The sequence below is a fragment of the Maylandia zebra genome, linkage group LG20 (genome assembly GCF_041146795.1).
Source record: "Maylandia zebra isolate NMK-2024a linkage group LG20, Mzebra_GT3a, whole genome shotgun sequence".
Taxonomy (NCBI): Eukaryota; Metazoa; Chordata; class Actinopteri; order Cichliformes; family Cichlidae; genus Maylandia; species Maylandia zebra.
Genome location: NC_135186.1, coordinates 37,511,910 through 37,528,645, shown reverse-complemented (window position 1 = coordinate 37,528,645; position 16,736 = coordinate 37,511,910). Strand labels below are relative to the sequence as shown.

The 16,736-nt window shown below is 42.0% G+C and overlaps 1 protein-coding gene across 1 annotated transcript; it reads right to left on the bottom strand.

The window, feature by feature from the left end:
* Positions 1-3,213: 3,213 nt before the first annotated feature.
* LOC101487715 (rhamnose-binding lectin) lies at positions 3,214-15,172 on the bottom strand. The gene is made up of 17 exons (XM_023153678.3): positions 15,081-15,172; positions 14,528-14,560; positions 14,390-14,449; positions 10,249-10,384; positions 9,858-9,967; positions 8,328-8,372; positions 7,920-8,052; positions 7,707-7,810; positions 6,901-6,994; positions 6,553-6,641; positions 6,278-6,310; positions 4,503-4,790; positions 3,972-4,107; positions 3,779-3,888; positions 3,645-3,689; positions 3,427-3,559; positions 3,214-3,346 (listed from the first exon to the last, which is right to left on the bottom strand). Exons 1-17 carry the CDS (start codon positions 15,109-15,111, stop codon positions 3,214-3,216), a joined length of 1,713 nt encoding a protein of 570 aa, XP_023009446.3. The 5' UTR covers positions 15,112-15,172.
* Between the last annotated feature and the right edge of the window lie 1,564 nt (positions 15,173-16,736).

The window sequence follows — 16,736 nt, the reverse complement described above, 5'->3', positions numbered from 1 at the left end:
GAGAACACTGTCCTTCTGAACCAAACATCAGCAGTGATCCAAACCATGAACATCCTGACCCTCCCACGGACATACAAGATGGAAGCGCAGTCAGAGACACCATATGTCACAATCATTTCTTTTGACCCATCACCTCAACATGTTGAAAGAAGAATAAACAGATTTTTTGTTCAACTGGCTTTATTGGTCGCCTGTGTTTCCTGTACACAAAGTATTAAAAGATGTAAACCTCATAAAGTGTCTCTGTTGCTTCCTCCTCTGTAACAGCTGTCAATGTTTCTTCATTATTTTCCTGTAGTAAAGAAATAGACAACATTGCTGTTCTACTGTAAACTCATATAATCTGTGGAGTATTACTCACAACTGCATGTTGGTCTGGCTCAACAGGAGGCTGCACCAGATGCAGTACACCATCACCATCAACTGATAGAATATGAGGTTTATACAGGTCACTTATAACTTACAAGGGACCAAATGGCAATTAACAAACATATACCAATCACCTTACACTTCATTGTCATTATGCTCTCAAAGACAACCAAGACTGAGGGAAGGCAAAATCAGTCGGAAAATAACTTCACTACAAAATAATCCATTATGGTAAAGAGTTTATCAAATGAATGAGTAGCACTGCAAAGGTGACTGTGAAGAAAGGATGTATGCACATCATGTATTATTTTGGATTTACCCCTTATGTAGGCACTTGTGTCTTGCGGGGTTATTGACTCAGAGGATGTCCCCGCAGAGATGCCTTCAGCCACAGGGCGCCCACTGTTTTGGCTGAGGGCCAACTGCTCAGCCTCTGTGAGTGGTGGTGGTGGAGGACCCCCACCTGTTTTTCGGGCCTCCGCTTTTTTTCTGTTGGCTATAACGGGTCACATTTGAGCATACAGAGTAAGCAAATATGTACTTGTAATGTGCTCAGATAATTTCAATAAGTGCTTACAGAAAGAAAATTAATGTAGCCTCTAACTGCAATTGATTTACATCGGACAAACAGACCAAGCACTATGGCTCATAATACAATTACACCTTACCTGTTTGGACTATATTTTTATATTTCATTTTTACTTGCTGCCAGGAACGTTTGGGGCCTGTTGGGTTGCACCTGTGCTCACATCACGTCACAAAATAAAATGTATAAAATAACAAATAAAATAACATATGATAAAATAACGTGTTAAATGGGTGGAAATCCCTAGATCAATGTTTAAATTAACACTCACGCATTGACTCTGTCGGCTATGTTTTGCCATGCATGCTCACTTTCTTTTGCAGCTGAGGCTGTGTTACTTTTTTCCGCGGAATTTGCATGTTATCGGCATATGCTGCCATCAGAATTTCGGCCTCAAGCGCTGTAAAATACATTGACCACGCCTTCTTTCCCTCCGTCTCCATGGTGACTCGCTTAATCTGTGCTCCACTGATCAGGGCTTTATGTATCCTCGTGCGCGCGCTTCACTTGGGGTTAAAGCAACTCCGCGTTGACTGAACTACTTGTTATCAGCCTTTCTGAAACCGAATATTCCGAGTTGGACAGTTCGGGGTTACTCAACCCTGAGTATCGTTTTTCACTCTGAGTTTTCTAAACCGGCTTCCTGAAACAGGGCCCAGAACTTCAAATTTCATGCAATGTGTGTGTGACGGAGTCACCCCGTCCCGAGCCGCCGACAGCTGATCTGGGCGCATACACGCACCACCATTAGTTTTGACAATTACCGGGGCTGCGCGGCTTTTCGGCGACCGGGCAGATAAACAAAAAGGGGTGAGAGGTATAGTTTGAGCAGCGCAGAAGGTGGCCAACGTATTTTCCCACTTACCTTCCATAAAGCCGGTCGCGGAGACTCGCTATGATCGCCGAATTATACAGGGGTTATGCAAGCCGATGGTATGGGGTTCCGGGGTTTAAATAGTGGGTTCGCGCGCGCTTGAAGAGTCACGTGAACTGCATTATTCTTTTGGTTTGTTTGGTGTTATTGTGAAACACTGTAGGCTGCCGGGAAGTGGCCATAAATGTCTGTATATACATATATGTATTGTAGGACTACAGCAGGAAATAAGCTGAGGGGGAAAGACGGTTTGATAATAATAAAGAGATGACTATTACGCCTAGTGGGAGGGGCTATGGGGTATAAGAGAAGGCGGTCAGGGCCCACCTGTTGCTTTTGCTTTCTTTCCAGTGAGCTGTTACAGAGAGGGTAACATGCAGACTGTGTTTTGTATATAGATATTTGTTTGTGCTGACTTAAGTCAGTTCTATTTCTTTGTAAATAACTTTTTGTGCACCTGGGAGGCCGGCAAAATAAATAAATTATCCACACTGAATGCTTCCCGACTACGCCTGTATTTGTTCGGAGGAAGTTTAGGAGAAGGAGCCCGCGACAGTGTGTTTTGGCAGCTGTGGCTACAACTGCAGCTGCCTCCACCAGTGTGTGAATGTGAGAGTGACTGAATAGTGGAATTGTACAGCGCTTTGAGGGCCCCGAAAAGCGCTGTACAAATGCAATCCATTATCATTATTATTATTTGTACTATCAAACTATGAGTACTGTTAGAGAAGTACCACAAGTCAATGACCTTGGTGTCCTTAATGATAAAAAGCTCCTCTTCACATCCGACCGTTTCAACAGAGTCACATCAGAAATTAGTCAGATCCCTGTCACATTTAACTCACACCATCCAGTTGATACGTTTCATTATTTTAATATTGAAGGCAAATTTAAGAGTGAAGCAGGCGTAAGAATACAAGGGAAAAAGAAGAAAACATTTAAGACAATCAGTGTTAAATCAGTTTTACATTTAGAATCATTTATTTTCTGAAACGTCTTAAAGGCCAAGTGTATATGGACACCACAGACCACAACTTAACAGGTCTGGAAAGAATCTGATATAAAATCAGTATCTTCGTATTTTTGACCAGACGTTGCACAGGATGTTGAATGATCTTTTTCTTTTTGATTCATAATTGATTCATCGCACATTTTCTTCAAAGAACATAGACGCTGATGCTATTTGGATGTCAGCGATTTCCTCCATTCAGTGATCTGGAAAACCAACTGAAAGAAAATTTATGTCAGAGAGTTTCATTACTGAACCCCAACGTCTTAGGAAACAGGATCAGTGCTGAACCACCTAAAAGCACAGTGTGTAAGGGCAGATTCACATTTCTCTCTAACTGTTACATGAGCTAAATTTTTTGTTGTTATAAATGCTCTAATTAAAGAGAAGTCTGAGGCACTTACAGTGACAGCTATAAGCCATCTCCAGGTACTTGTAGGTGCCAAAACACGGGTCTCCAAACACAGAGCTGCTCACTTTGACAGTACAGTTGCTTTTCCCGTTACAGCTGCAGATTCAGGTAAAGGTGAGTTGAAATATGTTGTGTGAGAAGACAAAAGGCTGAAGGAAGAGAGTCTGCATCTTTACCTGTCAGCTAAATTGCTTATGGGCTTTGAGCATTGGACATTTTGGAGCTGAGAGGCTGGAAGATTCAAAGAGCATGTGGTCGAGTCACGGCGCCCGTAATCAGCTCCGTGGATGAGTAAAACCTGTCCTTCACCTGAAGAAGAGCAAACGTTAACCTCATTTGTATTTTTACCGCATGAATCCAAAGACTCACAAAGAAGGAGGAACTGTGCTCTCACCGCACTGAAGGTTTGCCAGCGAATCGTCACAAGTTACACTGTGGACTGACAGAGAAATAAAGCACATTAGAGACATGCACATTCACAAATTTGAATACACTGAATATTAGTTTCTAATCACAGTTGTAATGTACTTGCTGGGAAGCAGGTGTAGGTGGTGTCCAAGTATTTGTAAATGCCGGAGCACGGATCAGAAGTACGGAAGGAGTTTGTACTTATTTCACACACCTTCTTGCCATCACACCTGCAGGGAGACAAAGAGGAGCTCTCGTCTTTTCAGGTGAGTTAAAGTGATCGATTCATCCATGATTCCTCAGACTTGTTTACCTGCTCTTGACGTCTTTTAGAGTGTCTATCTGGAAACACTGTGTATTTGCAAGCTGATCTGCAGGAATGCCATCACTGCAGATTTGTGCATCTGTCCGCCCGTACATAGCTGCCTGCACGATGATCACTCCATTATCTGTTACACAGAGAACGATGACGTTCAAACGGAGGGAATCACAAGGAATGCATAAGGTGTGCAGCACAAGAGAAACAAACTGAGGCTTTTTATGTTTTCAATAATCAGAAAATGTCCTCCTGTAGTTCTGTGGTGTTACAGGAAGTCTGAAAGGTCACATCAGTCACAAGCATAAACTGTAGTTTCACTGAATAAAGCACAAAAAGAACCTAAACCTTAACAGGTTTTTTTGCTCCTCGGGTGAGACTGAGCTCAGTTTCTCATAAACACAGAGTCAGACTTCTATTTACAACCTGAGGAGTCGCCCCCTGCAGGACATTAGAAAGAATGCACATTACATCAGAACTTCACTTTTGAGTGAGAGCTAGGAGCTATAAAAAACATTTTTATGTTACCACAGCTCAGGCGTTGCACATTGTCAAGGCTGTCACAGGTGATCACCCTCGCTGTGGACATGAAGGTCGGCGGGAATGGGCCCATAGGTCCACTCTGGCCCAGAGGTCCACCTGGGCCCAGAGGTCCACCTGGGGCCATAGGTCCACCTGGGCCCATAGGTCCACCTGGGCCCGTAGGTCCACCTGGGGCCATAGGTCCACTCTGGCCCAGAGGTCCACCTGGGCCCAGAGGTCCACCTGGGGCCATAGGTCCACCTGGGCCCATAGGTCCACCTGGGGCCAAAAAGCCTGAAATGAAAAATGTAAAAAGTCCATAATTAGTGAGTCTTGGATAAATTTATTATGCTACAGCAGGGTCATCATAAACAAACATGAATGGATTTGAAATATAGAAAACACAGGACAAGTGGGAAATAATCCCAGTCGACTTAATGTCACCTTCATTATATGTATTTGTATTTTGTAACACTCCTCTGAACCGGCTGAGGAAGGATTTCCTCCACATCAGTCGCTGATGGTCTGTCACCCAGCAATTTTGTGTTATTTTGTGTTGTAGCTATGCCCGTGCTTTCGTCTCCCCTCTCTGTTCCCACGTGTCTGTCCTTGCGTTCTGTCTCTCCCCAGTCTGGCATGTGTCTCATGTCTGTGTGCACACGTTGTCAAGTCTGTGTTGTCATGTCTACGTTCCATTATGCTTCCTGTTTTACTTTGAAGGGTTCGATGTTTCCATGTTCAGTTTTACTTCCCCTGTGGCGTCATGTTCATTTGTGTCAGCTGTGTCTCTCCAGGTGTTTCCACTTCCTTCATTGCCCTTCGGTCTTCTTCGGTTCAGTGTCGGATCATCTGTTTACCTTGTGTCACGTCGCATCATAGAGTTTTTCTTCAACTGCTCAGGTTCATGTTTGGTTTATTTCATGGGTGCGTTTTGCATGTCCCCGTTCAGCGTTATGTTCTGGTTTTGTATCGTTGTTGTCATAGTTTAGTTTTTCCCAGCTTAGGTTAGTCCCACCCTTGTTTCACTTTGCTTTGTTTTTCTGTCGTGTCTGCTTTTGGGTCCACACCGCAAACACACCGGTCTCTCTGCCGCGACAGGTCTGACTGGTTTTCAGTCACTGAAGCCTCCTGCTGGGTGACTCATGCACAATAATGAAGTGATGCTATTCAGATAATGTAAGAATGTTGAACAGTGTCGTTCCTGGGGTCCGATATGTAACCTGACTGGCTGAGCATGATGGAAGCGAATCAGCCGTAAGTTCTGGTAGGGACAACGAAGGCCAGTCCCCATAATTCCAATTATCTAAAAGTGTTCCCACCACTAGTTTAACATCAGTTTCACAGGACACTGTTCTCTGTTACTGAACTGCTTTCAGTCAGTGCTTCAATGAGTCCGAGTTTCCAGAGTTTACCTGAGGGATTTTTCCTTAGTGGTGGTGGGACTGAAAACTTATCGGAGGCTCTTGTAGTGAGTGGTGTAGTAAAATCAAATAGCACTATAGTGTACAGGCATGAAGCAAAACTGCTATGCAAATCTAGGCTATCTCTTTGAGTATGAAGGCGTGTTAGAGCCAGAAAAATATTGTTTATTCTGAGAGAAAAGAAGAAACTGGATAGGCCGACGTAAGGAAGGCGATGGTTACAGGCTCGTGCAGTAAAGAGGACGGATGTCGTATCACAGACACAATCAGAGCCGATCGGGTTTCACTAACTCATCTACGTGCTAGAGTAAGAGGTTAAAAGGACGTTAGCATAAAACGTATCAAACATTCAGTGATTACCTGAAGTCATGAGTACACACGTTGCTGCGAGCACTGAAACATAAAAAGAGAAACCTGGGTGTTAGCCGGCGTGCGACCTACAGCTGATTTACTCGTTTGTCTTCTGTGTTACTGTAAGTTAACAGTGTTCCACATGGACTTTAACACATGAAATGAAAATGAATAACAAACAGAGAAAAACTGGATACACAACTTACTGGTAAAAGACAACAAAGTCATGTAAATGACACATTAAAGGAGCAACTTTTAGTGTGCAAAGCCTTTCCTGTACTCACACAGTGTGCTGCTGAGTCCGGAGCACTGCATGCTGTTAGAGCAGAGCTGATGGTGGAGCACAGGAACCTGGTCTATTTGTACTGTTTCTCTAAGAATCTATCTGCACACCAGGCAAGCAGCCAATCAGAAACCTTCCCTCATGATGTGCAACAAACTGAAACAGACAATAGAATTTGACCTTAGATAAAGCCCGCAGGGCACACACACACAGACACACACCGAGAGAAACATATCTGATGGAAAGGTGTGTATCCTCGAGAGAAACCAGAAGATAAAAACAGACATGCAACTTGACCTGCTTGGAAGGTTTTGGATGTATGCTCAGCTTGATGTGGGGAATGTGTCACCTTGATGGCTCCATGCAGGCACCAACCACGCTGCAGCTGCAGCTCAGTGCTGGAGGTGCAGAGCATAGTCCAGCCTCTGAGTGGTGAAGCTCTGCTGGAGGTGGGAGATGAAGACCTCACAGACCGAAGCCTCTGTCAGGTCCTCACGCCACATTTAGGTGTGCCAGCTCTGCCTATCATCATCCTCTCTTCACCCTAATGCCGACTGTAGGATAACGTTTTTAGTTTAAAATGATCATTTATCATATGTGAATGTTGCTGTTTTGCACAGTCCAGACAAGATTTGTCTTTGATGCCATGATCTGAAGGAACATCCTTTATTCAGTGATAATAAAACAGATGTTTGACACCAGGACGGAGCTTTAATGTCGTGGTCACATCAGCCAAAGCCAGACACTGGCAGGCAGGTTTATTTCCATTTCACATTACAAATACAGAGACCAATGTTGTTTTTTATAAATAAAAAAAGCAAAAACATATAATTATTTGATAGATGTTTATTTTTGTAATTTTTAAAACAGTCAGATAATCTCCATCTAATCCTGGACAGGAAAAAAACAATCACAGGTGTTTGAAACTGACTCAGCTTCACTGATTTACTGCATCATAGGAAAAGTCATCAAAAGCACTGAAGCTACTGAGAGACCCACGAAATGGTTTTGCTGATCAACTCCCAATAAATTGTCATAAAACTGCATTTTAATCCGTTCATGTTAGATCTGCAAAAGAACAGACAACATCTCCACGTCAGATCATGTCAGTCTTTGTAGTGTGAGAACATCAACGTGATCATTTAGGCTGCTTACACTGGCAGATGTAAGCCACCTCGAGGTATTTGTATGTGCCAACACAGGGGTCTCCAAACACCGAGTTACTCGCTCTGATGGTGCAGCTGCTCTTCCCGTCGCAGCTGGAGATGCAGAGCAATGTGAGTGAGCGCAGGCATTGATGTGCACTGAGAAATATGAAAGTAATACCTGCAGCCACAGTTTAAAGCAGTAACAGGAGGAAAACGGTACCTCTCAGCGACTTTGCTGGTGGGACGGGAGCAGTAAACATTTTGGACCTCAGAGGCCAGAATTCTGTAGGAGCATGTGGTCTGATCGTGGCGTCCATAGTGAGCCCCGTACACGAGGATAGCCTGCCCTTCATCTGACGAGAGAAGACGAGCAGAAAACAACCCAGCAACGTTTTTTCAGTTTAATCAAATTTAAATTTGATTCAAGTCATATAAATCATTTAACACGGGTCGAATTCATGAACATAACAAAATAACACATTGACAGTAACAGATGGATTGACTTAATAAACACTAATAAGAAATTAAAATGTAAATAAAATAAAAACAAAAAGAACTGCAATAAAAGTAGAAAATCTTCACCTGAAAATGATCAGAGCTGAGACACAACAGAGATAATGACTCTTACCACAGTGCAGGTGTGCAAACGAGTGCTCGCATGTGACCAGGTGACCTGTGGAAGCAGGTCAGATTAGATATGAAAGCATTGAAGAACATTGGCTCTCAGCGACATGTTGAAGCTGCTGTTTGGCAGCCTCAATGTAAATGAAGCTGGAAGTTTAGAGATTCCTTGCTTTCCTTTTTTTTTTTTTTTTTTTTTTTTTAAATGACATCAGAAACAGCAGTATGCGACATTACGTGATGGCAGAGCTTCAGTTCATCCTTTGTCATTTTTTTTTTTTTTTTATAAATAGGACAGGGGGAATGAATGAGAGAAAGAGGGGGAGAGAAAGAAAGAAAACCAAAGGGGAGAAGAGACGGTGAGAGGGGGGGGGAAGAGAGAGAGAGAAAAAAAAAAAAAGAACTCCTGGGTCACCTGTATGGAGAAAAAAAAAACAAACAAAAAAAACAAACAGAGGAGACAGCAAACAACAAAGAGCAACATAATAATAGAGAAAACAAAGCACCATCACAATAAACTAGCTAGTCATAGATATCAATATTTACTAAATAATAAACGATATTGTGCAGCACGCAAGATAGACAGCGCACAGTGTGCTTTGAGGCAGCAGCCAAGAAAGCTTTAGTCCGCGTCTGTGAATACCCATGTGTGCATACCTGTGTGGATCAGCATGCTTGCATTCCAAAGGTTTCTCCATGTAATGATCTGCTAGGGAGTGTGGGGGGGCCACAGCCCCGTCCTCCAGGGTGTGAAGCGGGTATGGAGGAGATCAAAACTCCAGACATCCAGAGGCCCCCAGAACACAAGAGACCATGGAAGACCAACAGAGGGGCAGCCGCGCCACTGTCCCAGAAGAGATTCCTTGCTTTCCACCGTCCCTTCTTAACCCTCAGGGGGAAAATATCTTGGTGTCATGTTTGTACCTCTCTTCAGTCTGACTCACAGATCAAAGCAGTTGTTACCCACTTTTCTTCAGAAAGATGAACTCTTTCTTTCTGTTAATAACCTAAATGTTTGCTGCATGAATGAAAGGATCCTGAACGTCTGCGTGCACAGAAGTGTAATCATATTTGTGAAGTACCGGATCAGAAATATTGTTGCTCACATATACCCGCCTACATGAACTTCATGTTCTCTAGCAGATGTTCCACATGCTCTGTCTCCTGCTGCTCACTTGGGTTTGTTAATCAGGGTCTTCTCATGATTCATCTGATTGGTGCGTTCTCACTCACTGGCTCCCTCCTCAGATGACATCATCTACCTCAGGAACAGTGTTCACATCCCAGCTCAAAATGTTTTCATGAGCTTTCACATAATGTCATCAAAGCAGATTTTATGTTTTACTAAATTATAATGAAAAAGTCATTATTATCAACGTATTACTTGGTTTTGATGATTTGTTGAACATCTGCTGTGTTTAAATGTGTTGACTGACTTGACTTAGCGTTAGCATGCTCACATAAATCAGTCACAAACTCTCTGACCTTCTTTCTGAGCTCTGCTTCCTTCATAGTTTCATGGTCATGTGATACTGACTTGCAGGTAAGCAGGTGTAGCTGGTCTCCAGATATTTGTAGGTGTCGACACAAGGGTCAGGACTTTCGACGTCAGTCACGCTCAGTTCACACACTTTCTTCCCATCACACCTGAAGGAAACACATACATAAAAAAGCAGTGCTGGATGTTGGTTATTGTTTAACTGTGCTGCTTTTTCCAAAACATATTTACACATATTTCTTTACTTTCTTTGCTCATGTAGCGGCTGTAATTGAAAGATGAACAGCAAAGGCTCGGTTAGCCCATAGAGAATAATTATAGCTAGCTAATTATAGCTAGCTATAATTAGCTCAACCTCATGGACGCTCACATGTAGCTGACTGTAAGCTGCCACATTCACAACAGAAGTTTAGGATCCTTTCTCTTGTACCTCCTCCTGAGGACGTCCACGGTTCCCTGCTGAGAGCACTCAGTGTTGTTAAGCTGTTGTTGAGGTCTGCCCTCACTGCAGGTCTCTCTGTCTGCACGTCCGTACAGAGCTGCTACCACACTGATCACTCCATTTTCTGTCACATCGAGTGGATCAGAAACGAGAGCATTTCATTTAAAAGCAGCGTAAAAATCAGAGTTCACTGCGATTTTTATTTCTGCATCGTTGTCTCAAGGCGCTTTATTTTGTAAGTTAAAGACCCTACAGTAACACATCACTGCAAGCAGCTGAGAGGTTAGAACTTGAATAACAATAATAACAATAATAATCGTAGGTATTTTATTTTGCACTACATTTTCATTAACTGTAAAAGGTTTACTAAAATAATTACTACACTGTTATTTCATTTATGAGATACATCTAAGTATATTTATTGACTGAGTTGATGATGTAGTTTATACATGATCATATATAAACGAATGAATAAATTAAATTAAAGGAAAATTACAAAACTGTTTCTAACAAATACAGTGACGAACATTAAACCTGCATGAATTATGACTACCTCAATCCGGAGTTTCTTTCTTAAGTATTTTTATTCGTCTTTGGGCAGTAAAAGATGAATAAAAACACTTATACTCATAATTCATGGATGACAGGATTAAATAACAATAATTACAATGAAACATGTCATACATCTATAGTGACATTACACGACCTTTGGGTGGCAGGGTGTGGAGTGACACCAATGTAGTGGTTTATGTGCAAGTATACCATCAACACTGACACAAATACAAGAAAACAACTAGGGCTGGGTATCGTCACTGATTTCTAGAATCGATTCAATTCCAATTCACAAGGTCCCGAATCGATTCGATCCACGATTCGATTTAATTCGATTCGATTCGATTCGATTTGAATCTGGGAAATTTTGACAGTCAGAAATATTATAATTCAGATCAGTACATTTACATATTTTTGTATCTATAAAAAGGAAGCTGACACACGCAAGACTTTATCAAAGGTGTGAGCATCACAGTAGAGGCCTTTGTGTCAAAGTAGCTGAAGATAAAACACAGAAAAACATGAAGTTGATTTTCCTGGCCTGGGATTTTATAAAAATAATCTGCAGTACATCAAAAACGAAAGAAAACCATTAATCAACACATGAACATCACCTCTGAAGTTACAGCGGTTTTAAAAAGTTTAAATTTGTTCAATATTGAACGGCAGAAATTAGGTTTACTTTTCGGAAGTAAGTAAAAGGGGAAAAAAAAAACGTCGGCCGACAGCCTGTAAACAACGGTAGACTTGTGCGTAACAAGCAAGCGAATAATGAAGAAAGGGAAACTGTTCTTGAAGTACAGAGAGAGAGAGAGAGAGAGAGCTGTGCATGAAGTGTGATTTTTATCCTGAAAAGTCAGCAAAAGTCAGAGGGAATTCATGACGATGTTTATGTGAAGCATAGTTTGGATCTTCTTTTGCTGCTGGTTCGGTCAATATTGTTTGGAGAGAGATAAAACTAACAGCCATATGATCAGCGCAAAAAGGGCGTAAACACCCAGCGCGGACCCGCGGATCAGAATCAGCGAGCTGTCGGCTTTCAGCCCCGACCGTCAGCTGAGAAAGGCGACATCTCAGTGATTCTGATCCGCGGGTCCGCGCTGTGTGTTTACGTCTTTGTGCAGGAGCCATGTACCTGCTCTCATTTACTGTCTTAGCTGTTTGGTGGTTGTTGAAATTTTGTGATCTCTCGCCTGAGATTCTGGCATTTCGGGCAAAATAAATTTATATTAAAAAAATCGATTCAGGATTTTAATGAATCGATTTTACATTATCCAAGCCAGAATCGATTTTAATCGATAAATCGATTATAAAAACCCACCCCTAAAAACAACCTATGAATAGCTGTAGTGACCACTGTGCATGAAAGAGTTCAAATACACTGTCAGTTACAGTCACTGTAACCCACTGTAACAGCAGTATGGCGAGGAAGGAGCGGCTAGCAGGTCGAGCGAGCGTGTGGTGTGGGGGTTAAAAACCCGAAGCCAGTCGGTTAAATCCAATAACAGACCTTTATTCACTGTCAGCAACATTACACCTTCTGAGCCAGGTCTCCACGGCTGTACTCGTCCATGCATACATGCGCACAGATTGGTAACGCCGGTGTTGTGCCAAAAAGTGATTGTCTGCCAAAAACTGATTTCCGGTATTTGCCAAAAAGCGATTGCTCATATTTAAAGTGCTATAAGTAACTTGTTGGGCTATAATATGTTAAACATATGTCAAATGCATCCCTTATGGATGACATAAAGTCATCTTGAGCCACAAACAACATTCGTGTAGCAAGATACAAGCCGCAATCAGTTTTTGGCAGCGACTTTTATATAACCTTTATTTATGCAGTAAAAAAAGTCTCATTAACATTAAAAATGTATTTTGTAAGAGTAAGTTGCCCAACAGGACAGCAGAAATGGCAGCAAATATTACAATAGTTCTGTAAAAATATTTTAAGTGGGGATAAAGGACCGGATTGGTTATAATGTAAGTACAAGTTGTAAAGATACTTAAAAAACAGATAATGTTTTAATTCTTTATGTAACCCCTTTGTATCCCCTGTTCACCGAAGTCTATTTACGAACATACGTAAAGATATTACACATAAAAAATACACAGAAACACTGGAAATCAGTTTTTGGCAGACAATCACTTTTTGGCACAACACCGGCGCCAGGCCGTCACAACGGTAAGGTTTTCCTTTTCGAATGGAACACGAGCTAACAACACACACCCACTAGGAGACTCCCACAGCTATTACAATAGTAGGGCAACCCCCCCTAGTGGTGCTATAACCCAAAAGGGTTGTTACACCCAGAGGTGGGTCCCGGGCTTGGACCGGCAAAAGTGACCCGAAATTGGCACTCTGGTGGATTTACTTTGTGTGTGTGTGTGTTTGGACGCATAGGTAGGTAGGAACGTCTCCTGCCCTTATAGCAGCCGGGGGAGGACTATCCTCCGCCTGTGAGCACTTTGGCACGGGTGAGGTGCCCACGGCAGCACCGCTGCTTGTTGAGAGTGATATGCATTTTCATTTCATAAATAAGTCTCCAATAATACCAGAAAAAGGTGCCAGATTTGTCGCTAGTCGCTTTTTAGAAAAAAGTCGCTAAGGGGGTCAGTTTCAAACTGGTCATGTGACTGCATGGCCATATCTGATTGGTAAAAAAGTCACTGGAAACTCCACTGGTGGCATGTTATCTAATGTGTTAAACGAATTATTTTTTTTAAAGTAACGAGTCTAATTTTGCAAATGTAGCGGAGTAAAAGTACCGTTTTTCTTCACAAATGTACTCAAGTAAAAGTAAAAAGGTACTTTAAAAGTACATTTTTTTCATTAAATGTAACGGAGTAAATGTAACTCGTTACTACCCACCTCTGGTTACACCACACACAGATTAGCTGCTCTGTCCTGCCTACTGAGAAACAGTGTTGCCAACTCCTCAGTAAGAAAAATCACTATTGGCTGTCCTAAAAGTAGTGAGAAGTTGCTACTTTTAGAAGTTGTTTTAGATAAAAAGTAGTTAAGGGCGTCGGACAGCTTGCTAAATATAGCAACAAAGTCGCTAAATTGGCAACACTGCTGAGAAACCTGACACCGGATCATTTGCATACTTAAAGTGATTGGATGTTTAGCTGGGGGGAGGGTGAGTGTGTGAGCCTGCACACAAAGAGAACACAGAGGGAAAGCAAACAAGACTTAAACCCTATCATCTCATTTGTACATTTTCCAGCAGATCTTTTCAGCTACTGCAGTAAATCTTGTCCAAAATCAGTTTGTGGAGAATCTGTTTTTTTTTCTCAACTTCCAAAAGTTTGACTTAAGGGGGCAGGAAGTTTGTTTAAGGGGGCATTGCCCCCTCTTGCCCCAGTGTAGAACAGGCCCAATTTATGTATTTGTTTAAAAAATGTCTCCAATTTAGGACGATGAACCTTCAGATGAAAAAATGTAAAAATCAAACCAAAATATTTTTTCTCAATTCATGAATTCCAAGAGTTTCATTGGCTGAGTGAAATGTACAAGCCGATTTTTCACATCCCCGCCGAGTCGCTTTGGTTGTGCAGATGTAAACATGCATCGTACCACAGCTCAGCCTCTGGACACCGCCCATGTGACAGCTGACGGCTTTCTCCATGGAAGCATCTGAAGAACAGATATGAAAATGTGACATGAGGTGAGCTGTGTAATGATAAACTGGATCTTGCACTAGATGCTGTTTACCTGCTCCGCTGAGCAAACAGGTCGCTGCCAGCACTGAAAACAAACATCAGTGTTTTATTCATTGAGCAAGAGAAAAGATTTAAACGAAAATGATTTGATCATCTTTTTGAAAAAGCAGAACTTCTCAAACATGCGTGGTGTATATTAATATTAAGGCTTTGATGTTTTACCTATTTTCCTGCGTCTGTAACTGAAATAAAATTATTTTCACAATAATGTTGCTTCACCCTCACATTGTTATCTACTACCAGCTTTGAACATACTTTTCTGTGAGGTATCTAAGTCACACCTTTAGCAGCGAGTGTCACATGTGTCATAAAATCACAGCCTCATCCAAGTGTCTGTCGCCTTTCATGTTAACCACAAAATGTGCTCAGCATTTACATTCAGCTCAGAGATCGCTGCTTACAGCCTCGCAGAGCTGTCAACAAGTGATACATCTGGACTCATCCAACAGAAAACCCACATACATATAAAATAATATTCAGACGGAAACAAACATTTTAGAATTCAGTCATTAAACATAAATATAGAAAATCATTCGTGTACTCACACAGTGTGCAGCTGAGCCTTACACGGAGCATGGTGCCAGTGCTGGTGAGTACTGGTACTGTTGGTACCTGACTCAAACACACCTCTATTTATTCAGTTTGATAAGGAACTTTATTTTAAACAGTAGTTTGACCCTGTTGGATCCTACCCAGACGCATTAACTGGAAACTCAATTTAAAGCAAGAATCTTTGATTAGTGGGTGCAAAAGATGATAAAACAGAACAACGTCCAGTGTGTGCTCCAAGGCTCTCCAAAGGAAGGAGACCAGAATTCATCATACACTTAAAATTTGTTTTCAAAGAATGTCGGTGTTCATGTGAGTGAGCTTTAAACGTGCTTGTAGACGGACTTTAGGACTTTGAGGACGCGCAGGAACAGACGCTATGCCAGTAAATGTTTACTTGGCAAACCGTCACATGCGGCCGCCCGTCCCTGAGCCTGGTTCTGCCAGAGATTTGTTTTTATTTCCAAACGTCTTAGGGCAGGGCTGTCAAACTCAAATACACAGTGGGCCAAAATTCAAAACTGGATCAAAGTCGCGGGCTAACATTAATATTCATTGAAAAAACATCTTCCTCCAAATATAACAAGGAATCTTTTCTTATGGACTCAAACAAGTTTTGCTGAAATCAAATAATTAATTAAATAACACATCAGTGGAATTCATTTCTTAAATAAAAAATGTATTTGCAGCCTTCTGAATTAAATTTGATCATTTATCAAATTTCCATCATATTCTCCCACCTGTCCAGAAAGCTCCTGTTTTCTGCCCTTCTTTTTTCCATTTTGGGATCGGTAGCATGGCAGTATTTGCGTGGTTGCTATGACTATGGTCAACAGAGGAGAGGGTGCTAATGGTCCTGTCATGACTGACGTGCCAAAACACCAACAGAACATTCTGGGAATTGTAGTATTAGCAGTACATGCACTGTATGATACTGGCAGGTCAGCTCTAATAGTAAATTTGTATGGCTTTGCGGGCCAAATGTAATTAGGCTGCGAGCCAAATTTGGCCCGTGGGCCAGAGTTTGACACCTATGTCTTAGGGGGTTAGTGTTGTGAAGTTTAGGATGTGATTAGGTTAGGGGTGGAGTTGGGGGTTAGGGTTTGGTGTGTTGTGTGATGATCAGATCATGCTGGTCTACATCCCTTACATTGTTGCAGGAGAAACCTCCTGCTACACAGCATGCCAACAGCAGTCCAGGCTCCACACGGACAGAACAGGTTTATATAGACCGGTCCTGCATATATTTACGCTCTCTGTGCCTGCATTCACTTCAGCAAATGTAAAAATGTTGCAGCTTTTTAGTCTAGAAACATTTTCTTTCATGTGCAGGTTTCCTTCAAACGCCTTCCTACAGGCAGTATGTGTGTTACGTTTCATGTTCATTTGCTTTCCTCGCTATCCTCAGGCGGCACCACATTTTTGCTCTGTCTTTCTTTCTTTGATCGGTGACCTGTTGTTGGAGGCAGGCAATCTTTTACGTATCCTTGTCCTGTTACTGTCATGTTTCGGCTGTGTGCAGGCAGGAAGAGGACCCAAAGTGCAGAACTCACAACACACGGGAATAACTCAAAATGCAGCTTCATTGCTGACACACGGAAATGATACAGAACTAAAGTAAACTGGAAAATATAAACTAACCTTAACAAAGA